Source organism: Sycon ciliatum, chromosome 4 (assembly GCF_964019385.1).
Source record: "Sycon ciliatum chromosome 4, ocSycCili1.1, whole genome shotgun sequence".
NCBI lineage: Eukaryota > Metazoa > Porifera > Calcarea > Leucosolenida > Sycettidae > Sycon > Sycon ciliatum.
Genome location: NC_088646.1, coordinates 22,538,659 through 22,557,479, shown reverse-complemented (window position 1 = coordinate 22,557,479; position 18,821 = coordinate 22,538,659). Strand labels below are relative to the sequence as shown.

Genomic DNA, 18,821 nt, shown 5'->3' with positions numbered 1-18,821 from the left:
TACCAGTATTGGTGTTGTAACGTGATAATGTCTTGCAGTACTACTGGGCACTTATCCGTGTGCAATACAGCTACCTGGCTTGGCTCTGGAAATCGTGGAAGACCATCGTCATCACTTACTTCTACGAGTAACAACTGGATCGCAACATATACATGCGCGAATCAAGCGATAGTAGCCCAAGAGGCACTTGAACACTTGAATCTCAGGGACTCGCTCCATCATCGGCCAGGCCCCTTGCATGCAGTTGAAGTGGAGCAAGGTCTTCGCAAATGCACCAGACCCGCGACGCGTCCACCTCTGCAGCAAACTACCGGCTGTGCAGCCCCCGCGGATAGCTTGTCCGTAAATTGGCGTGTATCGGTGCCTTTCAGCGAAAAGTCGAAGTAAGAATTGCGTAAAGTCACCTCCTCGATGCACAGAGTATTGTATCCAAGGATTTGGCGTAGCTCGTGAGTTGTCACGCGTGGACGAGCGGGCATCACGGTTCAAGATCAGCCATTTCAGGAACGATCATCTAGGTCGGCGTCCGGAGTTTGTGTGCATCTTCGACGTGCGCCTTCCAGGACACAATCACAGCCCGGCGGCTCAGAAGAACATCGTGTTGGGTGACACCGACATCAGTGTGGTCATCAGAGAGAGAGTGACTAGCGACACTCCGCTAGAACCTAGCCCAGTCACGCGTCTCCTGAGTTCTGGAAGTCACACTGTGGCGGGAGGACGACAGCCGCACAGCATCTAGCTTATCCCAGTTGCTCCAGTTCTACGAGGCATTTCCATATGTTTCTTGCTGTCTGACTTCAGTTCTTCCAGACGAGCGCATCCGGCAGTGCCTCAGTGGAGAGTGCGGCAGAGAGCAGGTTTTGTCGAGTTAGGCAATCAACTTCTACCTGACCGTGTTACATTCAGTGTGTCGGTGGAGTGACCAAGAGTATACGCCAAGGTTGTGTGTCGCTTGTCGCGACAAAGGGCACCAGAGTCCAGCCTAAACCCGTAGTGAGGCGAGTGTTCCTCATCGCTGCTTGGACGCAGTGCTTTGCTGATCATGTGAGCAGCTAGCAGGCCTCTTTGGGAGGAAATACTAGCATTGGACGACTGCTTGCTTCTCGTGTGAGTGTGGAGGTGAAACTGTTACTCAACCACGTGCAGAGTTGTCGAGAAAGGTGTACGGAAAGGAGTTTTGTATTCTCAGTTTGCACACGTGCGCAGTTTTTTTCCGCCATGAAGACAAGCAGCGTCGCAACGCCTCGGCTAGCATCCTTTGAAGGCCGCTCGTGCCGATTGCAGTGCTTCGGAGGCCAACGCATAATACTGGCTTCGCTCCGGATGAGATGGGTGCTAACGGCGTTGCTGGTCTCTGGATTTCTTCTCGCCTCCTGCCCGCAGACGGTAGGTCTAACCGGGAAGCGTGGGGTAGAGTGTTCGAAATCATTCACACCTTCTCTGCTGCGTCCGCACGTAGATCTACTGCGCGCATGCATTGTACTCTGTCCTTTCGTTTTTGGTAGCGCACGTAGATCCACGCGTAGGGAGATCTGCTGTATGTTTGTGTTTTGTTGTTGTTGATCTAGCGACTGGATTCTTACATCCGGGTTCTCATTTCAGTATTTTGCTTGAAGAAGGTGGTCGGAAATAAGTGTATCCTATGTTCCTGTAACAGCAGGGTACCATAACTGTCGGTTTTCTCTCTACGCGTTGCGGCAAACTAGCCACATTCCCTCTCGTACGAGATCGTTGCCGTGTTCTGGGCGAAATGTTCGATCTTCGTGGTATAAGAAAAAATCTTTGTGGCTTTACCTGAGAGTCAGTTTGAGATGTTTAAAGGACCTTTTTCTTGTTGTATCATTTTGACAGTAACAATTGCGTACACTGTTGTGTTATAGGTGTGCAAGTAACAACTAAGTTACTTTAGTGATGATAATAAGGCGAGTTGAAGTCAGGTATCAATGGGGTGCACATGTCACACAGAACAACAGGCAGGCTAGCTAACTTTTGTTGGCTACTTGAAAAGGTCTTGGTGATGCTGGCGATGGACACCTGAATCCTGGATACTTGTCCCAGTGCATTTGAGGTGTACAGCTTGTCAAATTACCTCAAAAAAAAGAAGAAGATGTCTTCAGTAGGTTTTGTGGGCTGCTCAGTCTGCAGCTGCATGCTCACAAGCCGTGACTGTAACAAAGTGTGGCGATGTGGAGTAGCCAGTCCCACCTCAGCAAAACCCTATTTCTAATTGAGAGTGTCATTGGCTCCCCTTGCATTGGAAAGGATGAGACAAGCAACAACAAGTTGGTGACGAACGTGTCATTGAGCTTGCTAAGATATTTTTTAACTTGCTTGAGTGCATCAAGTTCTGCAATCTTAGGGAATTTCTCAAAGCCGTTTAGACGGGTAATTGCCAGATAGGATGTATGTGTACTTGCGCAAAGTATGTGCATTCTGTATGATAGACGGCAGTTGTAACGTGAACTGGGTGTGAGTACAGTAAGTGCTCTTTGACTTGGTTGGTCTGTTGTCAGACTAGCAACTACAAAGTACAAGGGAAGTCGCATGACGATATGCCAGTGCTACCAGGCCAAACTGAGCTTGCAACACTAGGGGATAATGCAGCTTTGGTACTCCAATTATCTGAAATGGCCTGGACAGTGTAGTTTTCCTGTGCCCGTGGCTAGCTTGACTGTTCCTGAAGAGGGAACCTCTTTACAAGAATATCGCCTTCTCAAGGGTGCCCTTGGCAGGAATGCGCAGGCTAGAGCTAAGGAATAGAGTAGATGGACGTGATTTTTCTCAATTGAGGGAGTTTCTTCTTTCTAGACACTGCTAGCACTTGGGATTTTATGTACACCAGTCATTAGCACCTGCAGGGAAGTTAGTTAGTCCTCATCAAATGAGAATGAGAATACCAGTGATCCTCTTGTATGGGAATCCATAATTGATATGACTACGACATGTGTAATCAGCTTAAGCACTGTAGTAGCTATGATGTACTGGATTGTGGATGTGCAGAGCTGCAACCTGTGCGTGTTTACTGTACTAAAATGTGCATGCGTGTGTGTGTGTGTGTGTGTGTGTGTGTGTGTGTGTGTGTGTGTGTGTGTGTGCGCGCACGCATTTGCGTGTGTGTTTGTGTGCGCGTGGACACGCGCTTTCGTGTGCATCTGCTATTCCAAGCACGAAATAGCAGATACTTAGTGTAGGGCGCCAGGAAATCATAGTGCAATTACAACTCCCCTGGGCCTTATAATTACTGCATTCGCTGACAGGAACATTTCTTCAAATCTTTCTGCATCTTCTTTACAGTGTGTTGTAAACAAACCAAGTCTCCATACCCACAGGCACTGCACTGCACTGCACTGTATTGGAGAGGGGCAACCATTATGAATGCCCTGGCCAATGTTCTAAGGCAGTGAGCATAATTTATTATTGAGGAATTGGCGAGACCATCGCTCATGGCCGAGTCCCTGAGTCTCCCTTGGGTCAATCAATATGACATTTTGTGTACAGTCATCATCACAAGCATAATTGTCGGATACACTCACAGGGCATGATTGTCCCATTGATCTTTGCTGAGGACTGAATATCTGCAAGATCAGTGACCAAATAATTATGGTAAATCGGGTGCACAGTATTTTGTGAATACATGCGGAACAACTTTTTCATTAAAGTTTCCGTTTTGCTTTTCGGGACTGCTGGCGTAAACGTTCTGAGAACTTATAATTGAAAGTACTTTTTGGAGAACCTCTCTGATGGTGCATTGAGCATGTTCATAGTGTGCTCGCAGTCATACGGAATCGATTTGTACACAGTCAATCTTGCAAATAACAATCCCCGATTGTGCATGAGAAAGTGGCAACAATATTCGCGAGTTGTCGTTATTCATGAGGTTGAACGTATGCAGTAAAATCTATAGTCACTAGATCTGAAGATTCTGTTGTTATTCGTGGGTTGCTGTTATACCCAAGGTTGTTATTCACGAGGGGAACTGTACTGATCGTGAATAGAAAGCCATGTGACGATTGCACTGGCCGTGCAATAAATACTGTAATTTCACAAATTTTCGGTGTACTTTTCTTTTCGGTACTTTCAGTGCATCTGTTTCATACTGAAGTACCTAAAATTTCAATACACCGCACAAGCACTAACACACATGATCCAATAGGGAACTGCTTCTCTGTACCTAAATTTTCTGTTCACCTAACCAGGCCTTTTGCCCTCATACCAAATATTGAGCACCTGAAATTTCTGAAATTAGAGTATTCTGGTAAATGGTGTGTGTGCACGGATGTCTCTGAGCGCAGGCAATGATTGCCAAATTGGCTGTGACAGCTTGCCTTTGAGCACCTGTGAATATCCATTTTTACAAACTGCGCTCGGACAGATTAGTAATGAAGCCAGTGTGAAACTTGGCAAAGTACGGCTGGGTTGTAATGTGACCTGAAGTTTGGAACATTCTTTCAGCTGTTATGAAGGACGCCACCTGCTTGGTTCAGAATTCGCCCACCTCCTGTCAGGCCGCAGTTTACCATGCAAAGTCGTCCTGGGAAGGATTTGGACAGACTTTACACACAGTGATCAGAGCTACTGGAATATCACCATGCTGCATCACAGACTCACAGCCGTTGTGCTGATGTGATCAGCTCGCCACCACCGCCATTAGTATTGGAGCATTGTGTTGAGAAGCCATCAACACACACCGGTACTCATAGGGGATAGAGGCATGTAGTAGCCTTAGCAGCTGACCAATTATTGTGAGGAAGAGTGTGAGGTGGAGGGAAGGCACTCGTGAACTGAGTAAAGTAATCTCCCAATACATGTACCTAGTTCCTTTCAAATTGAATTGTTTTGTTAAATTTTAATGATGTACGAATGTTTACATTTGCCTGTGTGCACGTTGGCCTGTTTATCTGACTGCTGTTCCTGTTTTCTTTCTACTTGTGTGTGCGTGTGTGTGCGTGCATGTATGTGCATTGTGCGTGCTTGCGCGCGCGCGTGTGTGTGTGTGTGCATTTGTGTGTGCGTGTGTGTGTGCCTGCAACAATTGCCGGTTGGTTGGACACCTGCTGCTGGAAACATGAATGCCTCTTTACAGTTAGCACAAAACGACAGAGAAAGTAAGAACCTGAATATTGGAGTGCATTGGATTCCCTTTTGCCCCCCCCCCCCCCCACAGACAACATACAAGTTAGCATCAAAAGTGTAACCTTTCCCAGCTAGTTTGAACAGTCGACGGGGTCTAACTTGTGGCAGAAAAACTTCAGACCGTGATGAAAAGGCACTGGCTGTGTAGTGTGTGGGCTTCATGATGTCCATACAACCTGACACGGTCAGATGTGCAGTTCCGGCAATCGGTAAAACTCTCCACAAGTTTCTCATGATGTGAATCTGTTTGCGTTGGCATACTGTTGGTACTCATGAATGGAGCAAGAAGAAGAATATCTACATGTATGGCGCTAATATAGATGATCACCTGATCTCCGTGTGCTTTGCTTCTCACTGCCTACTGCAGCATGTACTGAGAGTCAGGAGGTACAATGCGACCCGGCCGCGACCTGCCTACCTTTAGGCCCGATTGATTTTGCGTGCACTTGCCGAGAAGGGTTCACCGGCAGTGGCTTAGATTGCCAGGGTGAGTACAGTCATGTATGAGCAGTCTGTCCAACCTTGCCACCATTCCAAAGCAGGACACCCACAGTATAATGTATACAAAAGGCAATTGTCCCCCATGTAAATGCATACAAATGTTTTGGTCCAAAGCAGGACAGCTGGACAGTCTGTATGTACATGTATGAGCAGCTGTGCGGGCCGAATGCTTGAACAGGAGAAAGACTACTAGCAGCCATGTGCAAAGTGGTGTGCATGTCCTGGGTAGCAAGCACTGTGCGTCAGCGGCGTAGGACATGGCTCGGAAATCACAGCTCATTTCATAAACAGGCATCATTACTTCAGCGTGTGCTCTGAAGAAGGAGAGAATGAACCGTGAGGAACATAGTCCCAACCTCGCCACCACCATGTTAAATTAAACCTCGCCACCACCATGCTAAACCTCGCCACCACCATGTTAAACCATGTTAAACCATGTTAAAGCAGGGCATACAGGTGTACATTGAAAGGCAATTGTCCCCCGTATGAAATGCATGTAATAGTCGTAATCCGCCGTAGGGTGGTTGCACTGTATATTAGACCCCTGCATGGTGTGCTCTTGTGGCTGTCCTGAGGGTGCAGTGTGTTCTCCATTGTTGAAACTGCCGCTGCTACAATGCCATTGCACGTGCTATTGTTGCGACGAGTATTTCCCTGTCAATTGTTGTGTTTTTATTTTGTTGTTAGTTCTTTAGTTTTCAAAGTACCGTAACAGGCTTCCGTTCTGCTGATCTGAAGCACTTTGACAGACATACGACTAATTCTCTTGCTTGATCTTCTCTTAACAGGTCTGACCTGCACGCGGCCAATAATTCCGAACTCGCGTATCTCGCAGAGTCAGCAGCTGTTCGAGAGAAACGATCGCCTGGACTACTCCTGTGACAGTGGGTACAGCCCTGTATTCCACTCGGCCCTGTGTGAATATGGCGACGTGTGGTCACCAGAACTAGTAAAATGCACGGGTAAGCGTTGCCGTGAATATTCACCCCAGTATCTCCCTTCAGGCACAGTTGCACTGGTGTGCTGCTCGATGAACTCCCTGTGTGCCGTTAACTCTCTTCATTTCACCTGCATGCCTACACTTGCACACAGCAACCTAAGGGATATGACTGTTGTCAGAGATCACCTTGGTGAAGCCTCACTGTTCCGATTGTTACCCTTGTTAATGTGTGTCCTGTACTTTGTGCTTCAGATGTGGATGAATGTAGTGAGAATACTCATACATGTGTAGCACCGGCAAACTGCATAAACACAGTCGGCAGTTTTCAATGTGACTGTGGTGTGGGCTTCAAGAGCAACGGCACACACTGCATTCCTACTGGTAGGTCATGCATGCTAGCCTAGCCGAGACTGCACCTCTTTTCCAGCATATTGTTACTGTGCCCATTGTAGAGTATAGTGATTGCCACAGCCTTGTCCCTCTGCGTACTCCCTCTCTCTTTCTCTCTCTCTCTCTCTCTCTCTCTCTGTCTGTCTCTCTCTCTCTCTCTCTCTCTCTCTCTCTATCTGTCTGTCTCTCTCTGTCTCTCTCTCTCTCTGTCTCTCTCTCTCTCTCTCTCTCTCTCTCTCTCTCTCTGTCTGTCTGTCTGTCTGTCTGTCTGTCTGTCTGTCTGTCTCTCTCGCCCTCTCTCTCTCTCTGTCTCTCTCTGTCTCTCTCTCTTTCTCTCTCTCTCTCTCTCTCTCTCTCTCTCTTTCTTTCTCTCTCTCTCTCTCTCTCTCTCTCTCTCTCTCTCTCTCTCTCTCTCTCTCTCTCTCTCTCTCTCGCGTGCACATCTCTATGATATAGATGAGCATGTTTTTTTAAATACTTTGAAGTATATGAGTTCTTGTCCTGTCCCGCAATGGACTCCTGGACTCCTGCATCGCTCGAAGCCACTCATGCTGTGTGGGTAACGTGGCACTCTCGATCCTGTCTTTACAGATGAGACATGCGTGCAGCCGTCAACAAAGAATGGAAGGTGGATTATCACACCGCCGCCAGTCGGAATGCAGCCTTCACCATTCGGCAGCCTGGCCACGCTGGAATGTCTCGGCGGGTTCGGAGCAACGGACAACTTTGAGCTGACGTGTGACGATGCAGGACGGCCTGAATGGCTGCAAGTGGCTGCAGAGGAGAATCAGTGCTTGGGTACGTGTTGTGCTAATGAATATTTTGGCGTTGTACTGGACGTTATGTAGACACCGCCGCATGGTGGCAGCCCTGTTTAGCGACACCAATTACGTATTGCTTGCACCATTCTGCAGTGCTACTTTTCAGTTCCCTGGTATGATCCCATTTCACCAATCCACGAGGACATCAGCTGTTGGGAGCAATTGCCACTTCCTCATAGGACATGCAGTTAGTCTGATCATGTGGAGAGCCTTTGTTTCCCCACTATAGTGAAGGTATAATCATCACCTGCAGAGACTGACTGCCGTTATTTTCTATCTTCATGATTGTGATGGATGATCCTGTCCAAGAATACTGATCAATGCCCAGGTTGCCTTAGACATGAATGTATTTGCCTTCTTATCCATATCCTAGTGCCCAATACCCGGAAGGGCAGAGCTTCCTTATAAGTAAGGTGGAACAGAATTGTATTACAACTCAGAGTTTCCGGCTTGCGCGATCATGAGGCTAAAAAATATCCTTACATCCGTGTATCCGTACAGATATAGATGAATGCGCTGGCAGCGACCAGACAGTGTGCCCACCCAACAGCATCTGTACGAACTTGATTGGCTCATACAACTGCAGTTGTGCTGATGGGCATACACCCAATACAGACGGGACTCGACTCAGCTGTTTACCCGTGCAAGGTGAGTGTCACGGTCTGCCGCAGTAGACCAAGGTGATCGGTACTCGGACACTTTGAACATGCAGGTCTCTGCCATCATAATCACATCATTTTTCTCCTTGCTTTCTGAGGCTGATGCTTCAATTGTCAACTTTCTGCCTTCAGTTTGTCATTATTATTCCATTAAAGAGATTTGGTGTCACTGAGGGTGTTCCGCAAAGCCTAGACACTAAAAAAAAACCCATTGTTGCTCAAACCGTTATGACATTAACTAAACCTTTCGTTCCATGCGTGCCTCCATACATTCCATACATCAGGGACACGGTATATCGTATCAAGATATTGTAGGTAGGCTCCCTCCAATTCGAGCATGGTATAACTTCCCCTAATTAGAGCATTCCGCACTATTCGAAACTCGTCACTGTAACCATCTTCTGCCACTCACCAGCTTCAAGTCAAATTAGTGTGCATAGCAATAATTAGAATTTGTTCTCTCCTGCTTAGGTTCTGACCCAAGTCCAACCCAACAGCCAGATCCTGTCGGGTAAGTCCATCAATGTGCACGTACATGCCACGGTACGTGTCACCTACACTGACTTAGCTACTAGCCCATGTGACACTGACTTAGCTACTAGCCCATGTGACACTGACTTAGCTACTAGCACATGTGACACTGATTTAGCTACTAGCCCATGTGACACTGATTTAGCTACTAGCCCATGTGACACTGATTTAGCTACTAGCCCATGTGACACTGATTTAGCTACTAGCCCATGTGACACTGATTTAGCTACTAGCCCATGTGACACTGATTTAGCTACTAGCCCATGTGACACTGATTTAGCTACTAGCCCATGTGACTGTTCTTTTAAAATAGTAGTTGAGAATTGGCAACTACTGAGCTGAACATACACCCGGACATGTAGTTAGTTGTAGAATAATAGCAACGGTGTGGCTGCTCGTCAACACAGTTAAATGTCAGACCTACTTTAATGTACGTGCTAAAACCGTATATGCTGGCTTCAATATTTAAGGGTGTGATAATTAGGGCTCAAACGGTCACGGTTTTACCCCCAACGGTTAACTGCTAAGCTAACGGTCGGTTTATTGGTTATAACCTATAAGCCACGGCAATCCTGCGAACTCTTTTTTAACCGTATATTTGACTATACTCATTCAAAAAATGCACCCTATTCAGTACAACGCACACATGTACATTCTCTTGCATGCTTATTCATACATACTCTCACACCAAGAGACCAGATATGACCGAGTTAACAGCCTAGAAATTGCGTACGCGTGCGACAGCCTGCAAAAGTGCATACTTTGCAACGATCTGATACTTGAAAAATTGACTGAAAAGTTACTGCGTAACCGTTATCTTTAGGCCAAAACAAAAAATAGGCTTGTTTCCGGTCGGCAACCCCTCAAAAAGGAGACTCGGTCGGCCGGAATGAAACTTTTTTTGGATACTTTTTTTCGGTTCCTCAATCGTTGTGGACAAGAGCACCTACATATGTACATTGTACATACATCATGGCAAGGATCAATGTCAAAGTTGACTGACTCACTGTTCTTGTACAGCATGTGGTGTATTCCTGTTTTCGTACATCCGGAGAAATCAAGCAAACAGTTCGAGTCCTTCCAGCTCCGTTATTCTAGCTCGTATCGACCCCGGAGGTTTTCGCGCCGACAGCTGAGAACCTGTGCTACCTTGTAGGTGTTTCGATTGTGGAATTCGGTTGAGATTTGACTGGGTTATGACTCGTTGAGTGCACTTGCACACATGGCATTGCCACCGTTTGTATACATTTGGGACCAAAAAAAGTTTCAGAATTTGGGAAAAAGTGGCCCGGTCGGGCGACCGGAAACAAGGTCATTATTTGTTTTGGCCTTATAGGTTAACCGTTAATTCTTCGTAACCGGTCTGCAACCGGTTAATCGGACTAACCGTTTGAGCCCTAGTGATAATACTGCCGATCCTGAAATCAACCATAATGTACCGTGGTATGACGATATACCGGGCCATACCCTCGAAGCAACGCAATAAAAAATGCTGTGATTTTCAATCAGAACTCCTGTTTTTGTCGCACCACACTTCACGCTTGTTAGAACTCCTATTCTTTTCTTTTCCACCAATTCACCCATGCAGGCAGAATCCAGGCAACGAACCAAACACAGGAGGAGGTACCACCAAACTCTCCACCACCATTGTCATCGTGCTGGTGGTCATAGCCGTCCTGGTGGTGGTGGTCTTCATTGTCACCGGTGTCATTATCTGTGTGCATCGGGTGAGTGCAGCATGGAATGCTAGCAGAGAACATGTATGCATGCTTCTGTATCAATCAGTTTAGCAGTTCACCAGTGTACATGTACATGGTTGTAGACATACAGTATAGCACGGTTCTAGCCAAAGGAGAATGCAAGATCTACGTACCACTGACATAGGCTGGTGGAAAATCTTGGGTGCGTGTGATTGGGTAGCGACCAGGTGCCATGACTGCACTAGTAGTAGTAGTAGTAGTAGTAGTAGTAGTAGTAGTAGTAGTAGTAGTAGTAGTAGTAGTAGTAGTAGTAGTAGTAGTAGTAGTAGTAGTAGTAGTAGTAGTAGTAGTAGTAGTAGTAGTAGTAGTAGTAGTAGTAGTAGTAGTAGTAGTAGTAGTAGTAGTAGTAGTAGTAGTAGTAGTAGTAGTAGTAGTAGTAGTAGTAGTAGTAGTAGTAGTAGTAGTAGTAGTAGTAGTAGTAGTAGTAGTAGTAGTAGTAGTAGTAGTAGTAGTAGTAGTAGTAGTAGTAGTAGTAGTAGTAGTAGTAGTAGTAGTAGTAGTAGTAGTAGTAGTAGTAGTAGTAGTAGTAGTAGTAGTAGTAGTAGTAGTAGTAGTAGTAGTAGTAGTAGTAGTAGTAGTAGTAGTAGTAGTAGTAGTAGTAGTAGTAGTATTCTTTTATTTTCCATCGGAAGCCTCAACAGTGATGAACACAACTCTTAAGAGGGCCGATAACAGAGTAGAGGGGTGTGGGGTGAGAAAAAATAATAATAATAAGAGATATGCACTGAGAGAGAGAGTGATGATAAAGCACATAGGCATTAGCCCGCCAGGCCTCTTGACTCTCATCATTCTACTGTATTGTGTGTGAAGTGATAATGACCTGGTACTGAACTGGGACAGACATAATAATATGATGTCAAGGTCAATCATATCATCGCGGCTGGAATTCACCTCCAGTTGCAGTCAGTAGCAACGTGCTGCTGCTAGCTTGGCATCACCACAGTCAATATGGCAGATAAGAATGTAATTCGGGAACATTGACCAAAAGCAATCATTGTCAGCTTGATTGTAATTTGGCCTGCCACTGAGGTTGTTTAGTGTTAAAACACCCGTGGTCTTTGCTCTTTGCCTGTCCCCCATCTCTCTCTCTCTCTCTTCTGCAGAGGCAAGGAGGAGACTTGCCAAACAATGAGGTAAGCACTCATTATAGTTTTGAGCAGTGACTTCTTGTATATCAGTCCACTCTGTATGTGTTGGATCAACCACTGCCATTATATTCAAATGAGGAATGCAGCGTGCGCAGCTACATGCACTGTATCAACATCTGGCATACGTACTGCACATGCATGCAGGGCATTGCATGTAGCTTTGTGTACGGGGTACACTGTACGAAATTAATCTTCCTCTATTTCTCCGGTTGGCGGAGTGTGTACCATGCACACACACACACACACACACACACACACACACACACACACACACACACACACACACACACACACACACACACCATTGGACCATTGGACGCCCATCGCCGGAGGCGATGATAGCGATGCTACAGCAGAAGCCATAGCAACTTGTGCTGGGATTGCACCATTCAACAGCTTGCAAGGCTGAAGAATTGACCGCCACTATACACACACACACACACACACACACACACACACACACACGTGGAGAGCGCTCTATGTGGTTTCTTGGAAATTGTGTTCCTTATCCATACAGGGACATGCACATGATGGGCTGCTATTTGGAGGCGGTTACCTACTTGAAGTTTTACTACATAATTATATTTCTGCCCGTGCTCATGGAATTTATATCCGCTTCTGTCTTCTCTTGCTTTCCCCATCTGCCTGCTGCACTAGAGCAATCAAGGCTATACAAATACTGACTATGGATCTCCACAGCACATCCATGCCGGAAAGCCGCTGGGCAGCGCTAACTATGCCAACACGGTGCACACAACGGGTCTGCCATCTGCACCTCCTCTGCCGCTCGGCAGCAAGAACGGATCGCTCGCGTCGGCAGTGATAACGCCAGTGCTCGCCACGCCAGACAGCGCCAACAGCTCTGTGTTCTTCTTCGCCACCACCACTGGAGTCCAGGCCCAGCAGCTGACGCCCGTGCAGCAGCAACAGCTCATGTACTATCAGCAACACGCCAACCAGCTCCAACAACAGCAACACTCGGCGTCACGCCGCGGCAAAGACGTCGCCCCTTATCATACGTCCGAGGTGGTGTCCACCCTTTCTCGGCACAATGACAAGGCAGAGCTGACACAATCCTCGTCCAACTCTAACTCGTCTGGTGGATCGGATACCAACAGTGACCAACAGCAGCAGCAGCAGCAGCAACAACAGCAACAACAGCAACAACAGCAGCAACAGCAACAGCAACAACAGCAGCAACAGCAACAGCAACAACAGCAACAGCAGCAACAGGCACGAAGCGCAAGTCCAGTCGGTCATCTCATGAGAACACGACTCAGCAGTCACTACCTACTTCCACACGACCCTGTGCCGGAGGAAAAAGAATTAGCATCGCCAGCAAGCGCCACAAGCTCGGGCAGCAGGAGGATTGCTGATTACGACACTGTGGCAGTCTAGCAGCATAACGTTAGGATGAAGGTCACACTGAACCACTGCTGCCGTGCCAACAGCAGGACAAAAGACCACTCCTCCCAAATACGATCTGAATCTGAACCAGTCAAACTTTGAAAGTGTGACCCTGAACAGTTTTTGTGTTGTTAACCGTCTGTAAGCTCAGTCTCAGTGCAACTTCATAAGCTTGCATGACGACGTAGGTTGCCAATTGCCACATCTCGAAATTTTTCCTTTTCAAAGTTTATATGCGGCTACTCAGCCATGTCCTGCCGCAGGAATGCACCGAGTGCCCTACACAATAAACTGTCCCGTTGTGTTGAGTTCCCTTTTTCCCCGACCGCATTCCTTCTCTGCAATTCAGTCCTTTTTTTAAACATTTTACCAATTTGCATCTGCCTATATTCTCGTATTTCTATACCTTTCAGAGCCGGTACTGGTATCAATACCGGATAGGTGCTTGATGTCTGCATAGGCGCACCCACCGAGTTGAGAGTACTTTATAATATGAGCCAGCACAAGCGAAAACCCAGATAATGGACTTGGAGGGCGATTTTGAGATTTCAATACGAGAGCTTTCCGAATTTCATGCAGAAACCAATAAAAAAAACCAGACTCAAAAATCTCAAGAAACACCATAGATACAGTCAATTGTCTGCACCTATGTCCTTGCGAAACATACGGAAAATGATGTTCAAGCGCACGCAAACAATCCAGCGGTGTTGAACGAATAATTGATGGCCCAAACAAAGCTGTCCCAATGAAGCAGATGGAGAGTATTATTAAATCAAGTGAAAGATACTGTACATATAGGTAACATGATATTGAGTCTTCTATACATCATAGCATCAAGAGACTCTTTAGAGTACATGAGGGCATCTACGCAAATAGGCGTAATCAAGAGCAATGTTACGCAAGTGTGTAACTGAGCAATGGCACAAGTATATACACGAAAATAGAAACGAATGTGAAATGATCAAAGTGCTATGTCAGGCTGGTCGGCGAGTATGTTGTCTCACTCTGCAGATGCAGTAGGTGGCGGGCAAACTTCATCTTGAAACTCTGATGGAACATGCTCGCGAATGTGAGAAAAGAGGTACTGCTGCCTCTCTGCAGTCAGTCCTGCAGGACTGAGGACTTTCGGCAGACCAGCACGAAGCAAATCTTCTGCAGGCACTTTCAGCAAGGCAAGCCTCTGCTCAGCAGCATGAACATTCTCTTTGCAATACACTACACCAGGCTCAGCACTGGAAAAGCGCATGTAGTGAAGCTTGGAAATGCCGACCAAGGGCTTAAAGAACTGCATAAAGAACTTATCCCACTCACGCCACTCCAGATTGGAGCCAGGAATAAGCTGCGCCTGATTGCATGCAGCACTACCATTCACTACATCAGCTAACTGGGCCATGCTATAGATATTATTGCGCCTATAGCTGCGTTTCAGCAAACCAAAGCAGCCATCGACCAAACATCTGGTGTGGCCTGTGATCATGAAATGCAGCTCAATACACTTATGCAAGCCAGACATACAGCGCCATGCAAGGTAGGAAACAACAGTTTTATTCTTGTTCTGGCCACAGCAATTATCTGCAGAGAGGATACACTGTTCTTCGCCATAACCATGGTGTGCGAAGAAATGGTGGAGGAGACTTACAACGCTGTTGGGGCCATGGCTCTTGGAGCCATTTGTGCCGATGGTGTCCGTCTCGTCAATCAAGTAGTTCACTTGGTGCGGAACAGCTTCGTTGTTCACCCCAAACACCTGCACTTTTCTTGGAACTTTAAAGTAGAGAGGACCTACTTGTCGCCACTCCTGAGGTATGCTGACGTTTTGCGCAAAATCAAATGTATAATGCGTTTTGAACGTGGCTTGCGAGCATGGAGCACATGGTGGCGCACACTGGGCACTGGCTTGTAGCTGTTCGGCAGCAGAGATAGTAGCGCCACGATAGTAGTCTCTCTCATGTTGTGCTGCTGCAATGTGGTCTTGCAGTGCTGAACAGGCGGCCACCTTATCCTGCTCAGTCAAAGCTGACATGACCCGACGGCGTAGTTTCTCGCACAGATCACACACGTCAGTCCGTGGAGACATAAATTTCAAATGCGGCGTACATTGGTGCCAGATGCTGCGGAAGGAAGATTCTCCCATGACACGAATTCCAGCCGAGTTCCCTGCAGTAACATACAGTTTGTGCACAGCCTTGTATGTCTGGCTTGCAGGCAAAAACACGGGAGGAACGCCATCTCGACCATGTAGTGGTGCAGGGTGTGGGATGCCATAGTGTTCGCCGTGAGACTTTATGAAAGTAACCGCGTATTTGACTTCCTCAAACGTGAAAGCGTTTGATGGTCGTCGACCAGCATTGCCGTGTCGCCGCGCCGTTGCACCGTTGCTTTCCACGTGCTTACACAAACTCCACAGTTTATCTTTCTTGATGTTAAAGATGTAGCGGAACGCACCGGCACACACTCGCTTGCTCTGGAAAGCGTACTTGAAAGCTGAGCGTTTACGCTTTTTCTGGTGGACAGTGAGCTTGTCTCCACAATGCATAGCCTCCAGCACACCACTCAGCAGTAAATCAAAATCAGGTCGCTCCAGCTCTGCCATGTTCAGCCGATTCTGATCAACATCTTCAATAGAAAATAGTGACAAACAATTTTTTGAACATCCACATCTTGGCAAAACTGTGGCTGCAGTTGCAGCATGTTGGGGAACGTCCATACCAGCATCTAGGTCCTCAAATACATCGTCAGTATCGCTTGTCTCTTCTTCTCCATCACCGTCGTCGGTGCTGCTCAGTTCATCATACCGATGGGCAGCAATATCGATGTCGAGCTCCTTGTCGAGGAAATGGCTGTCACTACTGTCATCATCGTCGTCAGATTCCTCCAAAACATTTTGGACAGGTGGCCCGTCAAGAGCAACTGAGCGTACAAATTCTTCCTCGTCTTCAAGGAGCAGAGCAGCGAGGGCATCGTCCACGGTGAACGTAGCTCGTCTGCTCATGCTGTCAAAGAATCATCGACTAACTTCAAAGGCCAAACTATTTTCAAATTTCAGAGCGAAGAGTGCAAGCACGATCCTCCAGAGTAAAATCGACTTCAGTCAAGCGACCGAAACTCAGCCGTCCCTTGACGGATTTCCTTCAAATAAAAAGCACAAGAAAGCTGAGGAACTCAGCTGCGCGATGGTCCGCGCCATAGAACACTACGTCACATACTTGTGACGTAGCGAAGCATTGAACACGCGACACGCTTCGCTGAATGGGGATTTCCCGTATTCAAACTTCTCAAGCCGTTTTCTCAGTTCATGACGTAGCTCCGTTATCCGGTTTTTCGCTTGCGCTGGCTCATATTATTATTCTCTTGCCTGCTTCCATGCAGCTCATGATGTCGTACTCAACTTCTATGATGTCATTCCCGGCTACCATCCTTGTTGACACAGTATTCACGGCTATACACTAGAAAGGTTACCCGCATGGCCACCAGCAGCACCAGTAACCTTTTGTGTGGTGACATCACTGCGTCGAGTCATAGCCACTTCTCAGTTCTCACTGATTGCAGGCTGTATAGAGGTTATGCAAATGATTTCAAGGGGTGAGTCAGCAGAACCGCTTACCCGACGCGTAATATACAGCGCAAGTCAGCAGATTCGCTTATGGCCGCTTACGGCTATGTATGCACAATGCAGCGTGGGTCGCTAGTGCAAGTCACGCGGCAGGGCCGTGCTGCGAGTCCGTTATTTTACCAAAGCATCTCAACTGATGATATAATCGCGTAACCTACCTAGCATGCACTCTGCTTGCCAAATGCAACTGGGGCTGAAAAATATTCATAATGCATGTAATACCATTATGATCTTTGCCGGTATTAAATCTTTATAGAGGATGTTCTTTCTTTATTTTACTTCGCGAAGTCAAACGGGATCACGGCCCAATATGTTCTCCTCAACAAACTATGACTACTAAGACTTGGTAGTATTAAAGTATTAGTTAGTTGCCGGAATGCTACAAATACCGTGCTAGTATACAGATCGGCTGAGATCTGATTGTGATCTGGTGTAATCATTCAGGTATAGTCAACTTCGCTTATAACGACACTCGGCGGGGCATCAGAAAAGTGTCCTTATTCGCGAAGTGTTGTTATACCCGAAGTCTCATTATAATTATGTGTCACAGTTGGATGGGACTTTGCTCTGGCAATAAAAATTATGTCGTTATTCGCGAATTGTCGTTATATCCGCAGTCGTTATTAGCGAAGTTGACGGTAATACCCAGAGATCGACGACATGTAGAGCAGGCTTTTTATCTGTCACCGTACCGTCGCCTACCCTCCCCCCCCCCCCCCCCCCGCCTGTTTTTCGTCTCGTTCGAATCGTTCAGACCATATAGATCTACCAAGAAGTCGTTGGAAAGCCCTTTACTTCGTTTTAGTTTCATGAAACATGAAGCGTGCAGGAGGTCTATCCCGCACATCTGATATTCCTGTCCTAAAGGGGGCCGATGGTCATCAATGTACCACGGCCTCCTCCAAGGCCGACTGTTTCGCATCATTCTTCGCAGAGAAGTGCAGCATCCCAAACGATCTCACTGAAGACACACTCCCGCCTTTCCCACCACGCACTGACGCCATCCTGAGTCAAATCCGTTTCCGGGAATCAGCAGTGCTCAAGCAGCTCCGGTGTCTTGAAGTATCCAAAGCGTCCGGGCCAGACTCCATTTCCTGCCGCGTTCTAAAGGAGTGTGCGTCTGAGCTCTCAAAGCCGTTGTCGCAGCTGTTCTCGTCTTGTCTCTCCCATGGTTACCAGCCTACAGCCTGGAAGGTAGCCAATGTGGTTCCCATCCACAAGCGCAAGGCCAAGGGCGATGTCCGTAATTATCGACCAGTCTCCTTACTCTGTGTAGTATCCAAGGTGATGGAAAGAATAGTCAACCAGCAGCTCATCAACCATCTCAACAGCAATACCCTCCTGTCTGCCAACCAGTTTGGCTTTCGGAAATCAATCGGCACAGCTGACCTACTAACGTCACTCCAGCATGAATGGGCTTTAACCACCAGTAAGGGCGGAACCATTCAGGCCCTCGCCATAGACATAGCAGGCGCGTTTGACCGGGTTTCACACCCTGGGCTCCTCTGCAAGCTCCGAGGCTATGGCATTGGTGGGCAACTGCTGGCCTGGTTAACATCGTACCTCCAGAACCGGAAGCTGCAAGCTGTTGTTGGGGGACAGACCTCTACCCCCTCTACCATCCGGTCAGGCGTCCCTCAGGGCAGCATCCTAGGGCCCACATTGTTTCTAGTGTACATAAACGACGCCGAAGATCAGCTACCTGCCAGCGTCTCCATTGCCGTGTATGCTGATGATACTACGTTATACACGTCTGTCATGCCTGGACAGACCACAGAGGCCGCCGCAGCTGCACTTCAGACAGCCGTAAACCAGCTGGAAGCCTGGGGAAGTACTTGGAGGGTTACCTTTGAGCCCTCTAAGTCACAGCTGATGTCCGTGACCAGGAAGCTGGCCCCTCCAGACTTCCCCCCTGTCC

At 47.3% G+C, this 18,821-nt stretch overlaps 1 protein-coding gene across 1 annotated transcript; it reads left to right on the top strand.

Moving 5' to 3' along the window:
• The first annotated feature begins 237 nt into the window (after window positions 1–237).
• On the top strand, window positions 238–13,564 carry LOC135815075 (uncharacterized). The gene is made up of 11 exons (XM_065328311.1): window positions 238–1,386; window positions 5,084–5,105; window positions 5,501–5,620; window positions 6,423–6,596; window positions 6,827–6,955; window positions 7,556–7,762; window positions 8,287–8,433; window positions 8,916–8,955; window positions 10,564–10,702; window positions 11,839–11,868; window positions 12,541–13,564. The coding sequence occupies exons 1-11, from the start codon at window positions 1,219–1,221 to the stop codon at window positions 13,279–13,281; spliced, it is 1,917 nt and encodes a 638-aa protein (XP_065184383.1). The 5' UTR covers window positions 238–1,218; the 3' UTR covers window positions 13,282–13,564.
• The last annotated feature ends 5,257 nt before the right edge of the window (window positions 13,565–18,821 follow it).

Excerpts from the sequence above, each read along its gene's own strand:
- LOC135815075 (XM_065328311.1), top strand. The coding sequence starts at position 1,219 with ATGAAGACAAGCAGCGTCGCAACGCCTCGGCTAGCATCCTTTGAAGGC. Across the intron at positions 5,106-5,500 it reads AGCACAAAACGACAGAGAAA|CATGTACTGAGAGTCAGGAG; the intron begins GTAAGAACCTGA and ends TGCCTACTGCAG. Across the intron at positions 5,621-6,422 it reads CAGTGGCTTAGATTGCCAGG|GTCTGACCTGCACGCGGCCA; the intron begins GTGAGTACAGTC and ends TTCTCTTAACAG.